Here is a 12,958-nt window from a genome sequence, read left to right on the forward strand (position 1 = left end):
CTAACAAGTCTGATCAGGTTAGATTTTTAATCAAACCCTTAGCTGAAGTGAAAACCAAGAGTTGAACATCGGTCAGTTCGTACAATTCCCATCTCCTCCTAAAGATAAGAGTTAAATCAATGTGCACTCCTTCCCCTCTCAGCCAGTGATGTGTATTGTCCTTCTGCAAACCGACAATAACACATTATCACACCCCTGTCCATGCTGGAGCCTTGGCTTGTTACTGTACTATACCTGGGTTTTGACTCGCCATGTCCACGTCTTCATTTCCCGCAGCAGCTAGAACAAAAAACATTTGAGTTTAGTGCTAGGGCCCGCAGTTGAATTGTCTTGGCTTTCAATATCACCTCAAACAGCCTTTTCATTCCATCTCTTTGTGTAGCTTTGTCTTTGTACTGTAGTATGAGAGCAACGGAACCACAAAGACATGCATAAATTAAGTGCAAAAAAAGAATGTCACTTCTAAAACCATGCATAATTGAGGGATTTCTTTGTTCCAGACTTCTGTGATAAGAGAAGTTGGAGTGGTGGCACACGGGATGGAAAGACTGAACTAGAACGAATAGAAAATTCAATTTTTGATGACAAATGACATCAAGAAGCACTGGTGGAGCCGAGGGGCTCAGAGCATTTGTTAATGGTCCGTAGAGCAACATTACCATCTTCACTCTTGTCTTCATCACCTATTTCCTCTTCACCTGAAAAGAGAGGGAAAGGAATCATCAGCCAAACACAAGCATGCATTGAAATAATGCCGTTCAAATTTAGAAAAAAAACCCATAACACTAATGATCACAAACGGCTCATCTTTAGGCTAAGGATTGATCTTGTAAGAGCTGGCATCGCATTTTAAAGTTACCTCCCATTTAGCTCCTGTTTCTCTACTTTCACACTGTGTTTTAACATAGAGGAGTTTAAATGGGTGTTCTCTTCATGCTCTAGGTTATGGTAAGGGAACCTACTGATGCACTTCCTAATTACAACTAATTATTCTAAAATATAATAGTTAATACATTTTTTTTTGCTTGTCTTTAACATAGCCAGCTTTAAACTTTAGTTGTTGTTTGGCAGTTTTTTTTTTAAAGTATTGGACAAATGAAACTTAAGCCACCATGACTAAAAGATAGAACTATATAACTAACACTATAATACTAAAGAAAAGTGAATAGTATCACACTTTGGAACATGATATTAAAAAGTATCATGTTTCATTGTTTTAGCAAGGTCTATGAAAGACTGTATTGGATTTGGAGATCTCTATACAGATTTTCTACACTTCAATGGAGAACACATGACACATACTGACACATGACACATACTGTAGGCTGCATACAGACATCATACCCGCTAATCAACCTCAAGTTGTCTATCTCCCTTCTGTAAAACATGGCAAAATGTGTCCAATGTATGCACAAAAGGCAGATTTCAGTAGGTACATAAAAAAAGAATCCCTGCATCATATTTGTTACCCCACACCCTCCTCACCCCTTTTTTCTTGCTCTCACACATTCTTATACGCACACACAGATGCATATATAAACCAATGACATTTGGGACAAATTGAGTAAATGAAAGCCATGACACCAATAAGGGAACATGCTCTACAATGGCTATTGTGCAGCTTCTATAATTGCTTTTTTAACAAGCTGTAGAGAGAAACCATTTTTTCATATCTATGCAATTTTGCCCTGCACTCAGAACAATAAAAATGCCAGCCTCTATTAAATGGGGAAAAGGCCAGTTCTACCAGTGCTGCATGTTTTACTCAAGTGCTTCTGTCAATCACACAGAATGCTGGTGACACACAGTAGATGGCAATCCTTTCTATTAATCATGACTGGCATTTTGAGATGCAGCCACAGACAGGGGTCTGAAAAGAATACTTCACTGGGAAAAGCAAGTTAAGATGAATGCCTCTCTGACCATGAGGTCATCCTAAACCTTTCTTCTGTTGTATCCCTCTAAAGTGATCCCAAGCAACAACATATCAGATACGACAAAAGGCTGAATGTAATTTCCTCCCTGTTATTTGATCATTTGTATTTGGCGTATTGAATGGAACAGCATTCAATTTGTGATAAAGGAAGCCAAGGGACAGATTGTGGATAAACACACAACATACACACACAAACGAGACAACAAAAACAGTCTATGTAGGGCAGATGTGATTTATAATGGCTCCAAGATTAGTTCAATTAGAACACTGTCTCTCTCACAAAGTATAAAAAACCCAAGCAGCACCTCCACCAGGCTGCTCACTCATGTGCTCCTAACAGCAGGTGGCAGCATTGCCACAGCTTTCCTCCCCAATACTCACTGAGTGTCTTTCCTGTGAGCCAGGGTCAAACATACTTCACACAGAAGAGCTCCAGCCAAAGTCCACACCTTAAAATTCCAGTGTCAATACTCCCATGAATTCCACTTTCAGAAATATAGCAAGTAAAAGGCAATTTTAGGCACCCGCCTGCACTTGTTGTTGAATGACCGACAAAGCTGCAGTGCTTTCTTGAATAAAAATGTTAGTGTCACACACTTCACTGATTTATTTATGTCAACAACAGATTCAGGAGTACAGTATCACAAGAGCATTAACTATTTAGATGCTGACATGCAACCTTCCCTGCGTGTTCTACTTGCATGACCGTTGAGTAAACTTCAACTAAAGAACGACACTTCCAAAGAAGTAAACGCAGTACTGTATCTCCCATTCAGAAATTATTACAAAATGTGAACACATTTTCACATCCTAGCTATGCCCTATCTCTTCCCCCAGCCTGGTATCCTATTGATTCCAGTAAGCCAACTGGAGCAAAAAAAAGAAAAAAGAAAAAAGAAACTGTGTATAGTATATTACTGTGTATAGTATATTACTGTGTATAGTATATTATGTGTAAAGGAAAAAGGGCTTTGAAATGACCAACAGATTTTATTCAAAGACCTCTTGCACGTAAACGTGCGTGTGTGTGTGAGCAAAGTGCAAGTGTATGTGTGAGCGATGCTCCACGGGGTGCCACGGTGTAAAAGATGGCATCCCACAGAGAGGCTCACTGTCTGTCCACACACAGTGTTATTAATCTGCATGTCTGTCCACGCTTGGTGCCATCTCTCACCATCTCCCCCTCTCTTCCTCAGGTATTTCCCAGAAGGCATACTCATGCCAGGCAAACAGACCAAGCCAGGCATTGATTTCTGGCTCAATGTTCACATTTTACTCTGCACTTTGACATGCACTAATCTCACTAATACCAATCTGATATCAAATAATAGACACTGTGGGGCTGCTTGCCAACTCAGGTGTGCTCTGAAGAGGTACAACTCCGCCCTGGACCTCTGATCCAGCGTTCCCCTCTGTGTCTCACCCGTCCTCCCCCACTTTGTCTTTTTTCCTTCTATAGCTCGCAGCATCTGCATGCTGTGCCTATGTTTCATGTGGATTACATCACAACACAGCTCTTCACATACACACACAGTTAATCTGTGATCCCTTTTTGCAAATACACCTCAGGGTGTTATTTGTAGATGACAAGGGATCGTGTGTTGGGTGCTTCTGAAAAAGGGTAAATATAATTAGAACTTAATTTAAAAGGCAGTTTAAATTTAAAATGTTCATGAAAGTAGAACAATTCAGAGATTTATAAGACATAAGTGCTTAGAAAAGATCACAAAAAACAATTTGATAAAAGCAATGAATAGTAAATCAACACTTAGAGAATAGAACAACAGAAAATGTATCTGAAAAAAACATATAATACACAGTAATATAAAAAATAATGGGAGATGTGTTTCGATTTTGTTTGATGTTCATAACACGATTTTACAGTTGGTTATTTATGTTAATTGTGTGCTTTGTACAGTTTTATTTCTTCAGTCCACTGAAGGCTGAAGATGCATTTTTCATTGTAGCAGTTGTAGCAGTGTGTGAGACAGAGCAGCCCTATAATTACCTTCAGTCCACTATTTATCATGGAACAACAGAAAGCCTTAATGCTTTCTCTTCATCAGTGCCGTGGCTAAAAACCCCTCATGTCTGACCCGTGGACTGAGAATAGTGAATCCATTGAGGAGCGTGATGGATGTGATGGATCGCACTGAACCGTATTGACAGACACACTCCACCAACTGTGTGCTGCAATGTAATTTATTCTAAAAAGTGCTCCACATATCGACTATACACCAAATAGGTGACCTGCTTTGCTGGCTCTATAGACAAGCTGGTGAACTACAGTGTATTTTTCTTAAAACACAGGAGAACAGAGGACTCTCAAGCACCTTATAATGTCTGTCTCACGCAGCTGACAGTCTGTTTTTGCGGCTCGCATTTCCTCTGCTCTTTGCTATCTTGACATCTGAGTGTTTTCTATGATTAATCCTTTCTATGTGCTACATCGAACCAGACCTAACCTTTGCAGTGCAGGCAGCAAAAAATCCTTTCATTCCTTTCCTGTGAGAGAGGTTGTGTCAAGGACTGAGTGTTCCCATGCTAGAAAGCTGTGCCAAGGCCTTTTGTGAATGGATTACTTACTATTAAGCTGGCGGGCCTGATAAATTAGGATTTATAAAGATTATTACAAAATACTTATGCCCTCCTAATGCTGTTGATTGAATTTGTGAATCATATTGAATTACTGCTGTGGATTATGGAAAGGTATGTTGAATAGGCAGGGGGAAATTACTTATTGTGAATTGTTTAATAACACAGAATGTATTGACGCCCTTGAAGTGTCTGCGTTATCTAGTCCAGCCCCTCACCATCAGCCGAAAACCCGTTTCCCCAAAGAAAACAACCATGACTGCTATCTTCAAAAATTCCCTGCAACCTTAAGGCTTGAAGACAAATGGATGGTGTACGATTTTAATTGCCTACTAACACCCTCCAGTGTTAGAATCTAATTATCTTTGGTCCATCGTATCGGAGAAGCCTATAACTGTTTCAATATTACACATCCAAAGGGGCTGAAACGGCAGAATAGCCAGATAATGGCTTCTTAAACAAGTTTGCCTCTAAGAAAACATTCTTTAAAAAAAGACCAAGCTTCATCTTGTTTTCATTTCCCCAAAGAGGAACTTGGCACCAGAGAGCAAGAGATAACCGACAAGGAACACACTCCATTACTTCATACACACAAAACAAATGATTATCATATCATTGTTTCCTTTACCAGTCATGACACTTTGCATGTCCAAATCACAGAGTCATCATTATTATTATTAGACAAAACAAACACAAATGCACGCACACACACACACACACACACACACACACACACACACACACACACACACACACACACACACACACACACACACACACACACACACACACACACACACACACACACACACACACACACACACATTAAATAAGCTTACGTCTGTTACTGTCTTCACTTTCTTCCTTGGTTGTGGATTTCGTAGATAGAGGTGTGTTATCTATAAATATACAAGAATAAATGGTGATTTACAGACGAGGGAGTGACATGTCGTTATCCCCCAACACCATCAGGATGTGAAGGGCGTAACATCTTGTCAATTGTAACTGTTAGATGAGAGATGGTGTGAGTTAAAGACTTTTGGCAAGTCAAACTCATTGGAGCACTGATTATTCAAACTTGGCCATCCTCATTCGGCTGACAACGCTACAAGACCCTGTGGGAGAACTCACTGCCTTTTACACTGTTTTGTTTTACACCTGCCAGACAAAAAAAAATACTCCTGTGGGACCGAAGAGAAGAAGGAATGTGAGGCTTTGAGACTAACTCCAGATTGCAATGTGAGACAAAAGCACCATTCCCTGTGAGAATGGCAGTCATTCGAACCTTTGAATAGGCTCCAGCCTGCACCGATTCAAGCTCTGGCTGATGGAGCACAATAAAAGGCCAGTCCTTGGCACCGGCGCAAAGGCCCATCAAACAAGTCCAAACTGGACCGGGGCAGGGCTGGCATGATGATACAACAGAGCTAGAAATCATCAGGGTTTATTTCAGTTGGCTTGATACGGTCTGGTGCTATGTTATTATAGAGTATGGGGTGTAAAAAGGAACCTAACAGAAAACTACGTAGTTGCTCAGGCACCAATACGACAAACACAAATCCACTTCCTCTCAGCCAAGTCTTTATGATTTTGCCATTACGTGCACATTGTTTTACTCTAGTATATCACATTTTACAGTGCACTTATAAAACAGCCCTTTTATGTTCACCCAAAATGGAATCTCATTGAAAACACAGATGCATGTAATTGGCAAATCACCGGGGGTAACTTTAGGAGAAAAAACATTTTGATAGCACCCTGGGCTCTGCGTCTACAGTAATCTGAACACTTCCTTCAACAGACAGTAAAACTAACATTGCTCTCTGCTTAGTTGGTTGCACGTGTACTATGACGTCTTCGGGTGACATTGCCATTAGACCTGGCAAGCGCCTGCTCTGAATCCCTTCTTACTCATAAAGAAAACTTGCCATCAAGTGCTTTCTCAGACCCACTGTACCTCGGAGAAAACTGCTAGAGGCAGTATATTTCATCAAACTTTTCATAAGAATGAAATTCTTTTGCCTACTAATGAGAAAAATAAGTAGCAACTTCTAAACTCAATTGGATCTATTGTGCCCGTTATTCAAAAAATATAAACACTTCCATGGGGCTTTCTGTTCAAGCCATCTCTTATTCAGGACATCATTGCACAGACAAATGTCAATAGTTTATCCTGATAAGCAGTATCTGGGAGTTTCAGGCCGTTTGCCAAGATGGCGCAGTGATAAAAACATAATGCGCTGACGGTGGTGTTTGTTCCATCACCTGGTGCATGCTGCGGAGGGATGTTGCTCTGCTGTTTTTTTGTCACTCGCTTTAGGTGGTCTAAAGGCATTGTGCCCGTAAGCCGGATGAACAGAATGGTGTTGAGAATTAGCTGTAGATATAAGCTCTTGTAATGTAATGCACCTGACATGAAGTATTTTTAACTGCGATGTGTCAGGGCCGGGATTGAACTTGTCACCAAATGAATAAACATTCAATTTCATCTGCTGCATAAAACCTTGCAAATCACTGTCACCAGTTGAAGCTACGCCACTCACTCAGCCTCTGTGTGCTTAAATGGAGGTGTTTAGGTGAAAAGGCAACCATGAAATATACTGTCACTCACCTCCCTTCAGCGGCTCCTCTGTAACCTCCATGTCATTGTCTGGCAGAGGGGGAGGAAGACAGCATGTCAAACCATCCTATTTTATAATGTACGATACAACGAGTCATCACAGCTTGTCTCCATGATTATAATATTAGAGCACAGTATTTGGATGTGTGCTCTGTCTGCTTAAACCAGGCAACCAGAGAAACATATACCTTAAGTAGATTGTGACTGATATATGATTTTTCTTTTGGCATGAAAAGAAAAAAACCATCACATTCACATATCCAAGCCAGCTGCAGATACGTTTTCACCTCCTCCTTCCACACCAGCTGCCATGCTCCGCATCTTACCAACAACCCTTCACGGCCTCCCTCAACTTCCCCATCAGACGATCTTGTATCTAGGGAGTTATTACACCAAATGACTGTGTATGTGAGTGTGTGTTTGGGGGAAGGGGGTCCCCTTTCATGAGACATTCTTTTTCAATTAAACCTATACTGGTAGGCTCAGCATAAATTACACAAAAAGTCCCATTTCCTCAAATTACAAGGACTGCAGGCCTCTTAAAAAAAAACAAAAAACTTTGATTTTCTTCTTTTCTCTATACTTCTATTGTGTGACACAGACTGAGTGAACTGAAGGTGTTTTCTGGGGGGATGAGTTGAGTTGCACAGTGGGAGATGAGAAGGATTCTGCTTCAGGAGGAAATGCAGAGTGAGAGACGGGTATAGAGAGAGAGGAGCTGTGGATGCCTGCTCACGGATCCCCGCTTCCATCCTACAACCACACACTCATACACACTCATACACACTCTTGCTTGCATTTTAATATGCACAGTTAATATGAATGGGCACATTTATGACTCTGTGTGTTTGTGTGTGTGTGTGTGTGTGTGTGTGTGTGTGTGTGTGTGTGTGTGTGTGTGTGTGTGTGTGTGTGTGTGTGTGTGTGTGTGTGTGAGTATGGCTTTGCATGAGTCTGAGCAATGAATGCGCTGTGGTTAACAAGCAAAAGCAAGCATTAGCTGTGATGAAAGGCTGTTGTCATCTGTTCTGTGGAAGTGTAACCATCAGAGCTCCCAGTGGATCCAGCGACAGACTTTTCTTTTGTATAACACTGAATAAAAGGGTACAGTGCATTAATCTAACCCTGCTTGGGGAAACAAAGGACGGCCCGTTGATACAGTATAACAATAGTTCAAAGATGGAAACACGGAGTGAAGCAGCTACTGCCACATGCTATAACCTTATTAACACTGCTCAACACTGCTGTCAACACAATAAATGCATTTGACTTGGTCTAGAACAACAATATATGACACAGTTTTTTCCATCTAGGGGCGAAGACAATTCAATTGCACGGTTAGATTCACAAAAGGGATTCTTGCTAGATGGCCTGCTTGATTTTTGGATCAACAAAATCTATTATGATATGAAACACATGAGGAGCTATCAACTGTTCAATAGTTTGACATTTTGGGAAATATGAAATATGATCATCAAAAAGTATCGATCCTCAAAGGGAAAGAGCTATTCCTGTAAGTAACATTTTCACTCACATGTTGGTATAGCATGCCATTATGTATTTAAAGTTTTAAACTGCACTACAGCCAAGAATGTTCCAAACAACTATAATATCAAAAAGTAACTGTGTCCGGCATATACTCACCACGTTAATAAGAAGCTTAGATGATATGTGTATGTAATTTATGCATTTTCCACATGTCTAAGACGTATGCACAAACATGTGAACATTTTCAATTATGATGGGGAAAAGTGAATACTCATATCTGCCAAAGCTGACTAAGAGACTCTGAGCCCCTGTGCTTTTTGACTATCACATCGCTAACCCACCATGTTTTTTTCCCTGCCCCGAGGGATGGCCTCGTGAAAGCAACCCAGACTTAATTTTCACCGCTCACAGAGCCCTTCATCTCCTATGTCCACACATTACATGTGTGTGATAGAAGCATGTGCATATCAGCTTTGCTTCATCCACAGCAGTGGGGGGTTGAGGGGAAGCTATTATTATGGACATACGAGGGTTTGTGTCAGGGTGTGGGGTTGGGAGTATGGAGTGTATTAAGAGCCATGTAAACAAATGTCAATTGGAGAGTCAGTGAAACATTTCGGGAGAATGCAGCACCCCCTCCTGATCTGTGGGCTGTGTTAATATTGTCAGCACTGTGGCTGATTGAGGAGAAGAAGAGACGGAGCCCAGCTTGTGGGCAGCCACCCGGATCATATTAGTGAGGGATTGTACCCAGAATCAATTTCAACATGGTTTTACTCTCTACAACCACAGCTGGCTGACTGCTTCCATGCTCGCAAATAATACGTGCCAAGGCAAGCATGTGGTAAATCACGATCTATGAACCAATCTGAATACTTAATAGAATCATGTTGTATGATTAATTGCATTGATTAAGCTCTGTCGATTAATGGTTGTATTTTTTTCTAAAAACGCAACCATTCTTATTACTTGAAATGTTTGGGCTGCAGTTTCTAGGTGTGTATTTTAATTTAAATTATTAAAACACTGATGGTCCTCTTAACCAGTAAGCAAGACTGTCATAGCACCTTGGAGATGTGTAAAGTTTATGGCTTTTCAAAGTAATGAATAGGTCATTATATCACTGGTTATGAGCGCAGTAGGCAAGTTGGGTAATGGATGGTGAATGGCACTACAGAGGCAAACGCTTTACATATAGTTGCTGTGTGTATTAGCTTGTTTTGTGTATATGCATATTTCAGTATTTGTGTTTGAGAGGGTACGACATATACTCTAAACAACTGGAGTACTCCTTGAGCTGGCACACAAATTAAAAAGACCTTTTCCTCTGTGAGAGCTCCATCATTGCTCATTAAACAGCAGCTCCTCTGGTGAAGCTGTTTCAACAAAGGGCACAAACCACTGCAAAAAAAATCTGGAGTCATTTGTTTAAATGTTTCATTGTGATGCCAGTGTTCAAATATCCAATACTTGAATAGTCACAACTCCTGTTTTATATGTATGTGTTTGTGTGTTGTGGCTGATGTCTCTGTATGCAGATGTGGATGAGTATTCTTGTCAGCACAGGCCATTTTTCAGTTTCCTCCTTCTGCAGAGCTGTAACCATATTTTGGCTCTCTCATAGTGACAGCTTGTGGGAATGCACATTGTAATAAAGCAATTTCCTGTATGCAAATGTCCTGTATACACGTTCCGGCTTCAGTCATTGTCACTTGACAGATTGCTTGAATATGAGGAAAGCAGCCATACGATGAAAAATGAGAGTAGTAAGACTTCAATAAAAAATAAAAAAATCTGTTGCACCAACGTTCAGCTGTAGACATGCTTGAAACTGATATCACAGGGAAGTTCCTGAGTTTCACACAAGCACGCATGCAAATTACAGAAAGATCAAGGCCACTATTCACAACAGCCTCAACAACAACTTGCTGATAGTGGCGACCGTGGAGGCGCTCCTCCTTGATATAATGAGGAAGAATGATAGAAAGGGGAGGGATGAGGTTATGGGCTGGCGGCATGGGTACAAGGAGAGATGAAAGTGAGGATGAGTGAGGGAGAGAGGGAGAGAGAATATGGGGGGGGTCGATGTGACAGAGGGTTATTAAAAGCGAGAACATGGTGCAGGAGACAGAATGGTCTCAGGCCTCTGTGTGACGCATTCAGGGTTGCCGGAAGATCTACCTGACTGTCTGTCTCTAGCAGTGAGGATGATAGGATGTTCAGAAAGCATATGAGCAGACCTGCAGAGCTAATTCACAGCCTCTTATTCACTACTGCCACTCTGCGCAGGCTAAATGAAAGTCTTTTCACACTACGTGGTTATGCTTTCCCTACATGGTGCAATCAAACCAATCAGCATTTCTTTCTTTAAAGCACACCTATCAACATTGGTTGAACTCATCGACGTGATGCAGCCTAGCTGGATAAAGAATTCACTCCCTCACAGTGTGTGAGTGTCTAGTCTACAATCACAGCAGTGACTGTGTTATCTTTGCCTCCTCTTCATGGAACATCTTAAAAGAGATGTTGTTTTCATAAGGAGAGGATTGTAAAAGCTTTGAACAAGCACAAGGTGAAAGACTGGAGCAGGTGTAGGCGTGTATGGTGCCTCACTCCAGACAATGACCCCGAGTGGGAATGTCACTTATTTAGCCACTTGGTATATAATGGAATTAATATCCTCCCTAGCCCACACATACACAGAGCAGTGATAAAGGTGGCTTTGACTCCAGAGGTCAAAGGGCACGTGACAGGCGAGGCGCTTTGATGAGGAAAAGTGGTGCCTGTGGTTAAACCCCACATATAATCAAAGACTGACCTCTGCCTCCCTCATTAGCAACTCATTGCATAATGGTGGACAACATTTATTAAAGAGTTATCTTCTAATAACTTAGCTCTCAGAACTTTTCTGATTTCCTTTAATGGCAAGCAAAGAGCCTGTTGTTTTGTGTCCCCTCTGTTCCCAGTCGTGGAGAGATACAGGGCATTTATCCACTGACAGCACTTGTAAATGGCGAGAGTGATAACTAGAGAACAACAGCTCCAGATTCTCATCTCAGAGCACTAATATGATGAGACGGGTGCTGGGTGCATGGGGGCAGACATTATAATTAAGGTCTCTCCCCAGAATGTAATCTTTCAGGGTAGAGCCTAGGCAGAGAGCAGGACAGATGATGGGAGCGCAGGGGGAACAAAACACTCTCCATCTGGGAGCAGCGAGATGAAGGCCTGAGAGCAGGTATTCCGTTGGGGTGGTGGTGGGGGGAAAAGTGAGGAAAATGGGAGGTAATGCAAGGCTGGTGAAGCCAGCCAGCCTCTTTCAGCTCCCCAGCTATTAAACTCAATCCTCCATGGAGCCCCCATCAGAGCTGGTGACTGCTCCTGGCCCCCCCAAAAAAAGATGCTGTGAAAGGGGGGAGGGAATTTAGAGAGAAACTAGAGTGGGAGTAGAAGATAATGGATGTTTGTTTATTTCACACATAGAATTGAGGAGCAGTAACCAAGGATGATCAGTGGTTGCTATGCATCCCTGATTTTTTTAGCTTTTGCAGGAGACATTCACTGCTGAAGACTATTATTACAGTCAATCAAATCTGACATTAAAGTTTCATCAAAATATCAATTTATGTAAAATATCAGCTTGCTGGTTTGCTGACAAAAAGTCTAACTACTCTAATCATATTAAGGCAGTCCATAGAGAACCTGATGCTTGTTTTAGCAACTGTGGCATAAATTCTCACTTAATCTCTCAAATGGCCGTGCGGGTGTGTTGACTTTGTTTGCATTTAAAGGTGTCACCGGAGCCTGACAGGTCCCTATACCACTGCTTCCAGGAACAACATATCTTTTGCTGTAGATGTTTTCTAGGATAATCAAGGTAGAAAAGCTGCCTGGTTTATACAGACGGACAATTAGGTACATGGTGAAATCACATATCACACAAGTACCTTCAAAAGGAGACCATGGAAAAACACAACATATACATCATTCAACCATCCATAAGTGAGTATAACTCAAAATAGCTAAATGGTAAGGAAGGAAAAGTATTGATTTGGTAGTACAGAGAATTGGAAGATAAGACACATACCTGGAAACATGTCAGACATTTTCGTCTTGTAGATGGCAAAGTCGGTCTCGAGGAAGACACAGAAAATGACCCGTGTAATCTGCACAGGAAGAAAAAGGGATAGAAGAGCAAAAAGTGTTATTGCAAAAAAGTCCATCTGGTGAATTACATGACAGAGAAACTAACTGGACAAGTTTAGATCTGATGATCGTCTGAACCAGCAGGCCACAATCATAGCCATTCAGAAATCTAA

The 12,958-nt window shown here is 41.3% G+C and overlaps 1 protein-coding gene across 4 annotated transcripts in view; it reads right to left on the reverse strand.

Annotated features, from left to right (window-relative positions):
- The window catches only part of macrod2 (mono-ADP ribosylhydrolase 2), a 389,097-nt gene that overhangs the window by 18,244 nt on the left and 357,895 nt on the right, over nucleotides 1–12,958 (reverse strand). For 2 of the 4 annotated variants that reach the window (XM_054599881.1, XM_054599880.1), the window contains exons 9-13: nucleotides 12,727–12,805; nucleotides 7,143–7,181; nucleotides 5,371–5,430; nucleotides 660–698; nucleotides 235–279 (exon numbers count right to left, since the gene is read on the reverse strand). In XM_054599881.1, the coding sequence (XP_054455856.1) occupies nucleotides 235–279; nucleotides 660–698; nucleotides 5,371–5,430; nucleotides 7,143–7,181; nucleotides 12,727–12,805 (262 nt within the window). The remainder of the gene's footprint in view (nucleotides 1–234; nucleotides 280–659; nucleotides 699–5,370; nucleotides 5,431–7,142; nucleotides 7,182–12,726; nucleotides 12,806–12,958) is intronic. The other 2 variants (XM_054599882.1, XM_054599883.1) reach the window with 2 other exon arrangements.

The sequence above is a fragment of the Anoplopoma fimbria genome, chromosome 6 (genome assembly GCF_027596085.1).
Source record: "Anoplopoma fimbria isolate UVic2021 breed Golden Eagle Sablefish chromosome 6, Afim_UVic_2022, whole genome shotgun sequence".
NCBI lineage: Eukaryota > Metazoa > Chordata > Actinopteri > Perciformes > Anoplopomatidae > Anoplopoma > Anoplopoma fimbria.